At 35.6% G+C, this 11,141-nt stretch overlaps 2 protein-coding genes across 2 annotated transcripts in view; one reads left to right on the top strand and one right to left on the bottom strand.

Moving 5' to 3' along the window:
• Window positions 1-3,151: 3,151 nt before the first annotated feature.
• Window positions 3,152-7,907, bottom strand: ndufa3 (NADH:ubiquinone oxidoreductase subunit A3). Its single transcript, XM_015381170.1, has 4 exons — window positions 7,856-7,907; window positions 7,523-7,597; window positions 3,458-3,535; window positions 3,152-3,330 (listed from the first exon to the last, which is right to left on the bottom strand). Exons 1-4 carry the CDS (start codon window positions 7,860-7,862, stop codon window positions 3,239-3,241), a joined length of 252 nt encoding a protein of 83 aa, XP_015236656.1. The 5' UTR covers window positions 7,863-7,907; the 3' UTR covers window positions 3,152-3,238.
• A 14-nt stretch (window positions 7,908-7,921) lies between these two features.
• tfpt (TCF3 (E2A) fusion partner (in childhood Leukemia)) overlaps window positions 7,922-11,141 on the top strand; it is a 4,973-nt gene continuing 1,753 nt past the window's right edge. The window contains exons 1-5 of the mRNA XM_015381169.1: window positions 7,922-7,969; window positions 8,215-8,316; window positions 10,260-10,388; window positions 10,625-10,695; window positions 10,796-10,865. Coding sequence (XP_015236655.1) covers window positions 8,215-8,316; window positions 10,260-10,388; window positions 10,625-10,695; window positions 10,796-10,865 — 372 coding nt within the window. The 5' untranslated portion in view covers window positions 7,922-7,969. The remainder of the gene's footprint in view (window positions 7,970-8,214; window positions 8,317-10,259; window positions 10,389-10,624; window positions 10,696-10,795; window positions 10,866-11,141) is intronic.

Genomic DNA, 11,141 nt, shown 5'->3' on the forward strand with positions numbered 1-11,141 from the left:
TTTTTTTTTTTTTTTTTACATCATTTTGGTTTTGTAAATGGGAGAAGGACATGTGTTGAATTTATTTGTTTCATAAATGCAGTTGATAGAGAAAGCTGCATTTAAACATACAAAGTTCTTCACAGCTAATTAGTCTCTCATGCTGACATATTACAAACCAGTCGTAGTTCAATGGGCATTGAACTTTTATAATAGTAAATCAGCAAATGACTGTATGTATTCAAAAAGCAACCTTTGGCTTGGCAGTGCAAATAGATTTACTTATTAACAGTATTCATTGCTGCATATGATTCCTATTATTGTTTTGTTATAACTGAAGTGATTACAAGTTTACAATTATTCTAATGAATTGAAATATTTTTTAAAACATGAAAATATGTTTTGTGTAAACATGAGCAGGATATTGAACCATGAAATCATTTCACTATAATGGCTAATATTGGAGGAAAACAAGACATTTCTGATGATTTTAATCTCATGGAATAAAGGTTTCTAATACAAACCATGACAACTTAAATTTCTTAAAGTGAAATTTTCACAGATCTTTAAACTAAGTCGATAATGTCATTTAGTACAAGAAAAACCTTCAAATGATATGTTTCAAAAATTCTTTAAAAGATTAAGAGAAATATGATTTTGACTTCATGTTTTTTTTATTTTTCCAAAAAAAGTTTTCCAAGTTCGAAGGTTTGAAGTTTTTGTATTGTAGGCCTATAACATACAATACTTTGTACAAGGCTTTGTATAACAAAGCCTTTTTTGTATTACTTTTTCTAGCTTCTTCACAAAACACAATTCCCTCCCCTAAATGATTCTTAAATCATAAATAATGAAAAAAAAAAATAAAAAATCACACATTGATATATTGTTTTCCAAAAAGCTTATAGCTAAAAAGTTTCGTACCCAGGTTCCTGCCCCTCTGCTTTGCCTTACTTGTGGATCATAATGGAAAGACACTATTCGTCACCAACTGAACGCTAGTGTGAATTCATGACTCTCCTGCTTACAAATGTGCTGCATGTAGATAATTAAAAGTAATTTCCTGTTTTTTTCTGCGAAACCTGGATAATTACTCAATATCTTACTGATCATTATCTGTTGTATTTTATCATTCATCGTATACCTCTCCCATGGCTTTCCTGTTTTTTCCCCATCAGCCTTTTTCTGTAACTTTCTCTTCCTGTTTGTGTGTTTAAGTCTTTCTAGAATAATGAACCATAATACAAAGATCACATCTTTGCTTGCTTCCCCCCCCCCCATGTTTATTAAAGAGAACACCTTCAGTTATTGTTCTATGATGTTCATCTGCTCTAAAAGCATTTGGTTTCTATAAGGCTATTCAAGGATGTTTAAAACATTCACGATAATTAAAGTTTTACCCGTAGATGGAATAATAATAATTTTAAGAGAAAGTTGCACATACTATTTTACAGTCAAACTAATTAAACTGCATCGTTTTTGTAAAAATCTAAAAACAAAAGCTGGCATAAAACAAGCTGCGCTATGTTCACCTGATTGTTTTTTGTTCCACAGTAATCCATCTATAGCAGCTTTTGAGCTTAGCCTCTACAGTTCTAGTAAGATTGTTTTTCTACGGTTCAGTGGCCCAAATAAAAAACAAATATATTTTAGGATCATCGAAAAAGCTGTAGAATATCAACATTAAAAAAAGATTGGAGTTATTAAACCACTTATTCTTTGACCTCATTAAGTTCAATATAGTGGCCTAGCCAGTCTCCAGATCTCAACCCCATAGAAAATCTTTGGAGGGAGTTGAAAGTCCCTGTTGCCCAGCGACAGCCCCAGAACATCACTGCTCTAGAGGAGATCTGCATGGAGGAATGGGCCAAAATACCAGCAACAGTGTGTGAAAACCTTGTGAAGACTTACAGAAAACGTTTGATCTGTCATTGCCAACAAAGGGTATATAACAAAGTATTGAGATGAACTTTTGTTATTGACCAAATACTTATTTTCCACCATATTTTGCAAATAAATTCTTTAAAAATCAGACAATGTGATTTTCTGGATTTTTTTTTCTGATTTTGTCTCTCATAGTTGAGGTATATCTATGATGAAAATTACCGGCCTCTCTCATCTTTTTAAGTGGAAGAACTTGCACTATTGGTGGCTGACTAAATACTTTTTTGCCCCACTGTGTGTGTGTGTATATATATATATATATATATATATGTGTATAAATACCTTTCCTTTATAATTTGTGTATAGCTTCCATATTTATTTATTTTATAGCCTCTTACAATGACTCTCTGTTAATATATACCATTTATAGCAATTCTGGATAGATGCAAACTACATTTCATTGCTTTGTACTTGTGAAGGTTTAATGACAATAAAGTGGAATTCTATTCTAAATTTCTATGTTAACCCAGTTTGTTTGGAAGGATCCTAAAATGTATGCTAAAATCCCCTATTGTTTGATTTTCTGTTTCCAGCATGGTGTCCTTTGTCAATTTCTAAAATATAATTACAAAAAAGAACCATTAAATAGCCAATATTTAATTATAACTCTTGTTACTGAAATATATTTCTACACTAAATACAGAGATATAAGACTAGTCAGTGTGTCATTAATTAGATTCAAAACTGTTTTCTACATATTTTGGGCATCTGATCAATAAACTCCATTTACTCTGAGTTATAAAACAGTGCTAAAGGTGGTTTCCAATCCAGCACCATCATAAAGCACTTTCCAGTTTACCTAGCAACAGGACAAACTAAGGCTTTTAGATTTCTAGTATTTTAAGCAACATACTCTGACAAGTAATTCCTTCATTACACAGATCTTAACAAAAAAAAGTATTTTAGCCCTTTTCTAAACTGAACCAGTTGAGTAACTGTAGGTCTAGTCTTAAAATACATAAGGAAAACTGTTCCAAGAATAATCTTTTTTTTTTTATTCTTTAAAATGTATTTATCCATTAGAATCTTTAAATAAATTAAATTTAAGTAGTTGATCTACTCAAGTTGTAATAAGCTAATTACAGATAAACAAAAGACAATCTGCATATAAAATCAAAGTAAATTCCAATTATACAGACAATTGAGTAACAAAACTCACTTAAAATACCTTGAAGTAGTCCTGCGAATCTGTCAAACACAGAATAAATCATTCTGACAACAGTAGGATTAAATATAATTTTTATTGCAAGACAATTACAACTGGGCAAACTGAAGAGACGCACAAACGAGAGGAACTACAGGCCTTTGACCTGTATTATAACTTTTTAAGCCATTCCAAGCTTCTTCCTTTAGGTTCACATGGATGCGAAGGAACATCGGGCATATTTCCATCATCCCTCACAGGAACTGCAAAGGAATAATTTAGAAACAGACACCTCATTGGTTGATATTCAGATCCCAGAAGTCTGCTCCACAAATCTTAGAAACAGATATACAGCCTTAGTGAAATGACAAGTGAACCAGGGGAGTTTACCTGGGTAGTTGTATGGCACGACGGAATTCATCATTGCTGTGTATTTGGTGTAGGGGCTGATGAATGGAAGAATGACACCTAAAAGAATAAAGAATATACTTCAGTGTGCACAATATACAAGATCCGCAATGTCAGAAAATAACTACTGATTTCACTATTACTCTGTCTCTAAGGAATCTTAAGGACTTTCACTTTTAGAATAAGGGAAAATCACACCAATAGGAGTGAGCAAACCTAAGCATGCTCAGTGACACTGTTTTTTTTAAGTTGTAAGATTAATTATTCGGTTGAGTTTTATAACTCATATGAACAAACAGACATCTTTTAGGTATCATGAAAGGTGGTCTCTCTGCTTTTATGTTCTTCTCCAACACAAAATCCTGGCCTTTTAGCAGGGGTGTGTAGAAAATCTACTGCAATTTATGATCAAAACCTTACAAGCAGGTTTAATTTGTGTTATTGACCAATAAAACAAAACAGGGTTTATACAGGAATGAGTAACTGTAATTTAATGCTATTTTAAAGCTATTAGAAATAATTTTAATGCCATCAACAAGTACCCATGACTCTCATAAATATATCTATATAACACGGCAAAATCCTTCATCTTTGCCGTCGACAGGCTGCAGCATGTCCCAATACTCCTCGTTTTCCAGACACTTTTGTTGAAATTTGCATTTTCCCCCCATTCTAGAGCCTTTTCTCCGCCTCAAGCTTCTTTTCCAAACATTCGATATATGTGACGAAATTGTTTCTATAAACATTTTGATTTTTTAAATAAAGCATTTTCAAAGCCATGATAGTCACATTTAATGAATTTTAATGCCAATTAAGGCCTTAATTTAAAAAAAATAATAATTTAATGACTTAATAATTTTTAATGACCCACGGAAACCCTGCAAAGTTTTTCAGAAGATGGACCAAGTTAATTTTTATAATGATATGAAACTTTATAATAAGCATTTTTACATGATACTATGCAATATTTAGGTTTTCCATTTAGAAAATATGGGCTATTAAATAAGTTTGTTTCTGAAACATATTTTATCCTGCATATGCTATGAGAATACACGACTCCACAGCAAATTCTAAAATTAGATTAATACACATGCAAAAGAAAAATGCTGTAAGCAGCAAAACCAACTGTGAGTAAAGAAAAGCTGAAAACTAGAAGAGCCCCAGACCACTAAGGGGAGATTATTATCTACTTTTATGGGAGCAGAACATTACTACCAGTCAATATCTATGGACCAGACTGTTAGCAAAAGCTTAAATAGGATGCCATCTAAGGGACGTCTAGACAGGAGAGGCTAAAGTTTTATTCCGTAAATATTCATAAATGCGTATGTGTGGATCGATAAATAAAAAACACTGCTCAAAAGAATAAACAGAACTCATTCACCAAACAATATAACTTCAATTAAATAAAACTGTCCAATTAGGAACCAACACTGGTTGTCAATGAACTCCACAGGCTGTTGTGCAAATGCAGTAGAAAACAGGTGGAAATTATTGGCAGTTAGCAAGACACACCCAATAAAGGATTGGTTCTGCAGGTGGGGACCACAGACTACTTCTCAGTACCTATGCTTTCTTGGTCACTTTTGAATGTTGGCGGTTCTTTCATGCTCGTGGCAACATGAGAAAAACTCTACAACCCACACAAGTGGTTTAGGTAGGGCAGCTCATTCATGATGCCACATCAATGCGAGCTGTGGCAAGAAGGTTTGTGTCTAGAGGCTGGAGGCACTACCAGGAAACACGGAGGGGCCTGTAGGAGGGTAACAACGAAGAAGCAGGCCCGCTACCTCTGCTTTTGTGCAAGGAGTAACGGTAGAAGCACTGCATGAGCCCTGCAATATGACCTCCAGCAGACCACAAATGTGCATGTGTCTGCAAAAATGGTTAGAAACCGACTCCACGAGGATGATATGAGGGCCCCACATCTTCAGATGGGGGTTGTGCTCTAAGCCCAACACTGTGCATGATGACTGGCATTTGCCAGAAAACACCAGGACTGGCAAATTTGCCAAAGGCGCCTTGTGCTCTTCATGGATGAAAGCAGGTTCACGCTCATCAAATATATTAGACATGGCAGAGTCTGAAGAAACAGTGGAAATTGATCTGCTGCCTGCAACATCCTTCAGCATGACCGGTTCAGCAGTGGATCAATAATGGTGTGAGGTGGCTGCACAGCTCTCCATTTGCTCACCAGAGATAGCATGACTGCCATTAGGTACCGAGGTGAGATCCTCGGACCCCTTTTGAGACCATATGCTGGTGTGGTTGGCCCTGGATTCCTCCTAATGCAGGACAATGCTAGACTTGATGTGTCTGCAGTTAATGCAAGATGAAGGCATTAAAGCTATGGACTGGCCCACCTGTTGCCCAGACCTGGATTCAATTGAACACATCTGGTATATCATGTCTCGATCCATTCACCAAGTCCTATTGCACCACAGACTGTCCAGGAGTTGGCAGATGCCTTACTCCATGTCTGAGGGGAAGTTCCCTCTGGAGACCATCAGCGACCACATCAGGAGGATGCCCAAGCATGGTGGGGAGGTCATACAGGCACGTGGAGTCCACACACAATACTGGGCCTCATTTTTAACCTTTTTAAGGACATTACATCAAAGTTGGACCAGCCAGTAGTGTGTTTATCCACCTTGATTTTGTGTCTGACTCCAAATCCACACATCCATTACTTAATAAATTAGATTTCCATCTATGATTTGTGTGAAATCTTCTTTTCAGCACATTCAAGTTTGTATAGAAAGAAGTATTCAATGAGAATATTTCATTTAAACCTAGGATGTGTTATTTGAGTGTTCCCTTTATGTTTTGAGCAGTGCATATTATATAAATATAAAACATTAGAACATAGAACACAACGTTTCGCCATCACCAATAGGAGATTGAAGTTAATGCGGGGTCTATTTATGTACGTGTTTAAAGAAGATTGTAAGTTCTTTTATTCATGATAACTAATTTACTGCAGTTGAGTTTTGTTTGTTCAGTTGTTGAAAATGTGGAAGCAGGATTAAAGATTGTGGGGGAGCAAAATGTTTCTTGTAAACAAAAGAGGGGGCCTAGCAAGAAAAGATTGGATCCAATCAGCAGTCATGACTTGAGTTAACTTGAAGTCTATGCATTGCCACTCCCTCAATGAACTATGCATTATTAATGTTTATTTTGCTTTATTCTTTTTTGTTGTTATTTAAATATTGATGTTTGTAACATTTCCAATGATTATGTCATTTTTGTTATGCAAATGTTGGGGGAAAATTTCTATATTGGCTCTATAAATCTAGCACAAAATATTGGAAGCACACATTGGAGAACTATGGAAGAGAATTAGGCCCACTTACAAAAAACAAAAAAGTGATTTTTTAATTTTATTTCAGTATAATATGAGAAAATGTCAGATAAATCAAATTAAATCTCAGAATTCTCTCTTTTAATCTCAGAATTCTCTCACTTCCAATATCAGAATTCTGACTCTAATATCTCAGAATTCTGACTTTTTTCTCAGAATTCTTACTTTAATCTTAAAATTTTGGATATTTATGTACGGTAGATGTGCACCATGAAGGAAGAGATGTGGGAGCACTCAGCTTCCCTGACAAAGATGTGAGTTGTTTTAGGAGGCCCAGTAACACATTGGTTAACAATGACGAAATTAGGTCCCTGGTGATGCTATTTCGTTAATGGAAGGGCAGAAGGTGATTAAAAAAAGAGAGAGAGCTAGTTTAGAATTCAGTCTGAGATTAAAGTCAGAATTCTGAGGTTTTTTTCCCACATTAAACTGAAATAATATTTAAAAATCAGTTAACTTTTTTTATATTTGCAGTGGCCCTAATCTTCTTCCGTAGAGAACAGTTAGACTGATGTCAAAATAATTAACTATATACCTGTGCCACTTGATCTCTACTACATCTCCAACAAAATCCTCCCTTTAACAATTCTAACGTATGGCTCAAGCTATTTGATTAGTAATCAGTTAAACGTGAACCAACAGATTGTGCTAAGTTAATTCAAAATACCAAGTGAGATCTTGCTTACCTACGATGCCAATTCCACAAGAGGCCACGATAACAGGCTCCTTGTTCCAAGCATTTTTTAGGAAAGCCCCGATTCCTGCATGAAAACCCAAAGCAGTGATTAAAAACAAGCCTCGGCTGCCGCAGTTAGTTAGCCACGTTAGCTCGTGCTAGCAACATATTCAAGGTCACATTTTCATTTTTTTCTTCAAATGCGTATCGTTGTATTAAAGTTACAAGGATATAAGGTTTGCCTGATTTCTTACACTAAATGTATCAGTGGTGGCGACATCAGAGACTGTATAACTTAGTCCGACTGTTAAAATTTTTAAAACCAGGATAAACAAGCGCATACCTGCCATATTGTCGGAGTAGCTTCAGCAGAGCAGAGAGGCTGCTCATGGGAAATGTAGTAGAATACGACGTGACGTATAATTGCTGCGTCAAGCGGACACAAACACAACAATCGGTAAAGAGGCGCAGTTTGCCACTATTATTGCTTTAAATTTGATTAAAATCGAGTATTTTATTCAAGAATAACTATTAATGAGATATTAAGCTAAATTTTGTGGTTTCTTAAATTAAGAAAAGTTTCAGATAATAAAAAAAATGCTGCCGATGTAGGCTAAAAGTCATTCTACACTTAGTACTGTTTTCTTAAAATATATAGTTCTTAAAAAAATCTTTATAGTCGTATTGATGTTTTTCCTTTAGATGATGGAAGATTTTTCTGGATTGGCTCTGCCTCCTCTTTTTGGAGGACACATCCTGGAGGCTGAGCTGGAGCCCGGTGGTGTGGAGCTGGGACCAGGAGAGGTGGGTCAATGATACAAAACACTACTTGCACCCCATCCATTGTGGTTGCTTTACACATTATAATATTGATGGATAATATCAGAAAGACCTCTAAACATTGTTAAAAGGCAGATGTTGCCGAAGCTTAATCTTGTAAACCAAAAGAAAGGTAATGGTGAAAGGAGAATAATACATCCATCCAAGTTCTCCCAAGTATTCAGTCAGGGTCATGGTGGAGCCAGTGCCTATCTCCGGGCAGTCTATGGACGAAAGGCGGGGTATCCAGAACACCCTGGACCGGTCTGCAGTCCAATACATGGCAACGCAGACACATCTATGCACACACTCAGACTCGCACTTAAGGACAATTTAGAGACGCCAACTAACCTAATAGTAATGTGTTTGCATTCTGGGTGGAAGCTGGAGTACCCCAAGAGAACCCATGCATGCACTCATGAGGAGGGCATACAAACTCCATGCAGAAAGACCCTGGGCCAGAAATCTGACCCAGAATCCTCTTGCAGCAAAGCACCAGTGCTACAAACTGCACCACTGTGCAGCTACAAATGATTCAGATTTTTCAAATTTTATTTCAAATAAAACCTGAAATGTCTAACATGAAAGACCCAATGGACCTGAGCCAATGGAAAAACATATCTTTTCAAGCTGGATGTAAAAGACTGTATACTCTTTGGAGTTTGAATATCATTAAGAGGTTGTTTAAGAATCTAAAAGCAACGTTTGAAATTATATACCCTCTTGTGTTTTACTGTAAACCTTGGCTACATTAAAAGTATCTGGTAGGATGATCTCAGTTTGCTTCAGGGGTTAAACTTATACTTGGAAAATTGGAGATCTTTTTCCCGATGAAGGTCATTGGTAGAAATGTTGACTATTAGATTATGTTAAGTTTAACAAAATGGGACAAAAATTATTTTGTTAACTTTGTCCGTCTTCTAAAATACCAACTACCTGATCCTTCCACCACTGTGTTTAACGGCAATGGTGTGTTCAGGGTCTCCATCTGGCAGGTTTTATTCAGTTCTATCTAAATGGAGTTAAATACAAAATCACAACACAGATTTTCTGTCCCTCTGAAACAGTCAGATTAATCCATCCATCCATCCATCCATCCATTTTCTTTACACGCTTGTCCCAAGTGGGGTCGCGAGGGGTGCTGGTGCCTATCTCCAGCAGTCAATGGGCGAGAGGCGGGGTACACCCTGGACAGGTCGCCAGTCAGTCAGATTAATCACGGTTATGCAATTCTTGAAATAATAAATCATCTGGTATCGGAATCATTAACGGCAGGGTACAAACTCAAAAACCAAATGCCATTTGCTGGAAGTTTAATTTACGACATAATTATTACCAAACTGTATAAAAAATATAAAGATTTTCCATTTAAGATGAAAAACCCTTTGTCTAAAATTATGCTTTATCAGGAAATCCTCAAGTTGCATACTTTTAAGTTCATGTTGTTTTAAAGAAACACCAAACAACCCCTCCGTTTAAACACCTTTTGTTTCCCGATTGATAATCAATTATTCAAAAAAGTAAAGAAAATTTATTAATTAGCAAAATACTCTTAAGTTATAAATCTGTCTGTCTGCCTGTCTGCCTGTCTGTCTGTCTGTCTGTCTGTCTGTCTGTCTGTCTGTCTGTCTGTCTGTCTGTCTGTCTATCTACTCATTTAAAATGTGCAAAGCATTTTTTTTTCTAAACTCAAAATATTTGTTGAGGAATGTTAATTTCCTAAAAGTATTAATCTATGAAAATGTGTAATTAAATTCATTGATTACTAATCTAATCAACAGCTGCTGCTCTAGTTGGATTAAAACATTCCCAGCTACAAACAGCAGCCTAAGAATGTTGTGCTTGCTTTCAGCTAATGAGCTTTAATGTGTATATATGTTGTTGGTGCAATACAGTGTCATTTTATTCATTATGTATTTCTTCTTCAGGTGGAGTTAGACCAGGATCCAGGAGGCAGTGAGCTGCTAGAGAGCACGGCTCAAGAAGATGAAGAAAGAATAGCTCTTATGAAAAGAAAATGTGCTGCGATGGCCAGGAAGTGCTTGGAAATAGAACAAGTGAGCGTAGTGTTTTTGTTGGTCACTTTACAACCTTCCTGAATGTATTTCTTTTAAATTATAAATATGTAGTAAGGCGGCATTGGTTAATTTTAGCCATAGTTTTGTTTCAAAGTACGGTATGTGATTTTTTTTTTTTTGTTGGTTTTAAATATATAAACTTCTGTCACATATTATTTTTTTCTGTTTTTCCTTGATGATCCTTTATGACAACTACTGCTATGTGTTGTGTTCAGGTAAACCAGAAAATCCTCAATCGCCTTCATCAAGTCCAAAGGATTACACGACGCTTGAAGAAAGAGAGGCGGTATATGACTTCATGTTGATACCTGAAGGTTTTTTTTTTTTCTTTGTGGTTGAACCTTTCTACCGGAAGGCTTACCTGAAAACTCTGCTGATCTTCAAAGGTTCCTCATGAAAACACTGGATCACCATGGAGATGATTATAGAAACGCCCAGCTCACCATACTCCTCGAAGTAAGGTTTAGAGATATAAAAATGCTACAGAATTAAATGTAAATTTAATTTAAGAAAACTTTAATCACAATCAGATATGCATACATTTGTGAAATATTGCTGAAATTATAATAATTCAACAAATTTGAGAGACTATAGATTCATGTGATCTTTACTGCACAGTAATTTATTTATATTTTCATTTTAAAAATTATTTTTTCGGTTGTTTTCCCCATACTATTCTATTCTATTCTATTCTATTCTATTCTATTCTATTCTATTCTATTCTATTCTATT

The sequence above is a fragment of the Cyprinodon variegatus genome, unplaced genomic scaffold (genome assembly GCF_000732505.1).
Source record: "Cyprinodon variegatus isolate N-32 unplaced genomic scaffold, C_variegatus-1.0 Scaffold229, whole genome shotgun sequence".
Taxonomy (NCBI): domain Eukaryota; kingdom Metazoa; phylum Chordata; class Actinopteri; order Cyprinodontiformes; family Cyprinodontidae; genus Cyprinodon; species Cyprinodon variegatus.

Bases quoted from the DNA above. Each gene is read 5' to 3' on its own strand.
- ndufa3 (XM_015381170.1), bottom strand. The intron at 3,536-7,522 runs GTAAGCAAGATC...TTATTCTTTTAG, and splicing joins TTGTGGAATTGGCATCGTAG to GTGTCATTCTTCCATTCATC. The intron at 3,331-3,457 runs GTAAACTCCCCT...ATTCCTTTGCAG, and splicing joins CGTGCCATACAACTACCCAG to TTCCTGTGAGGGATGATGGA.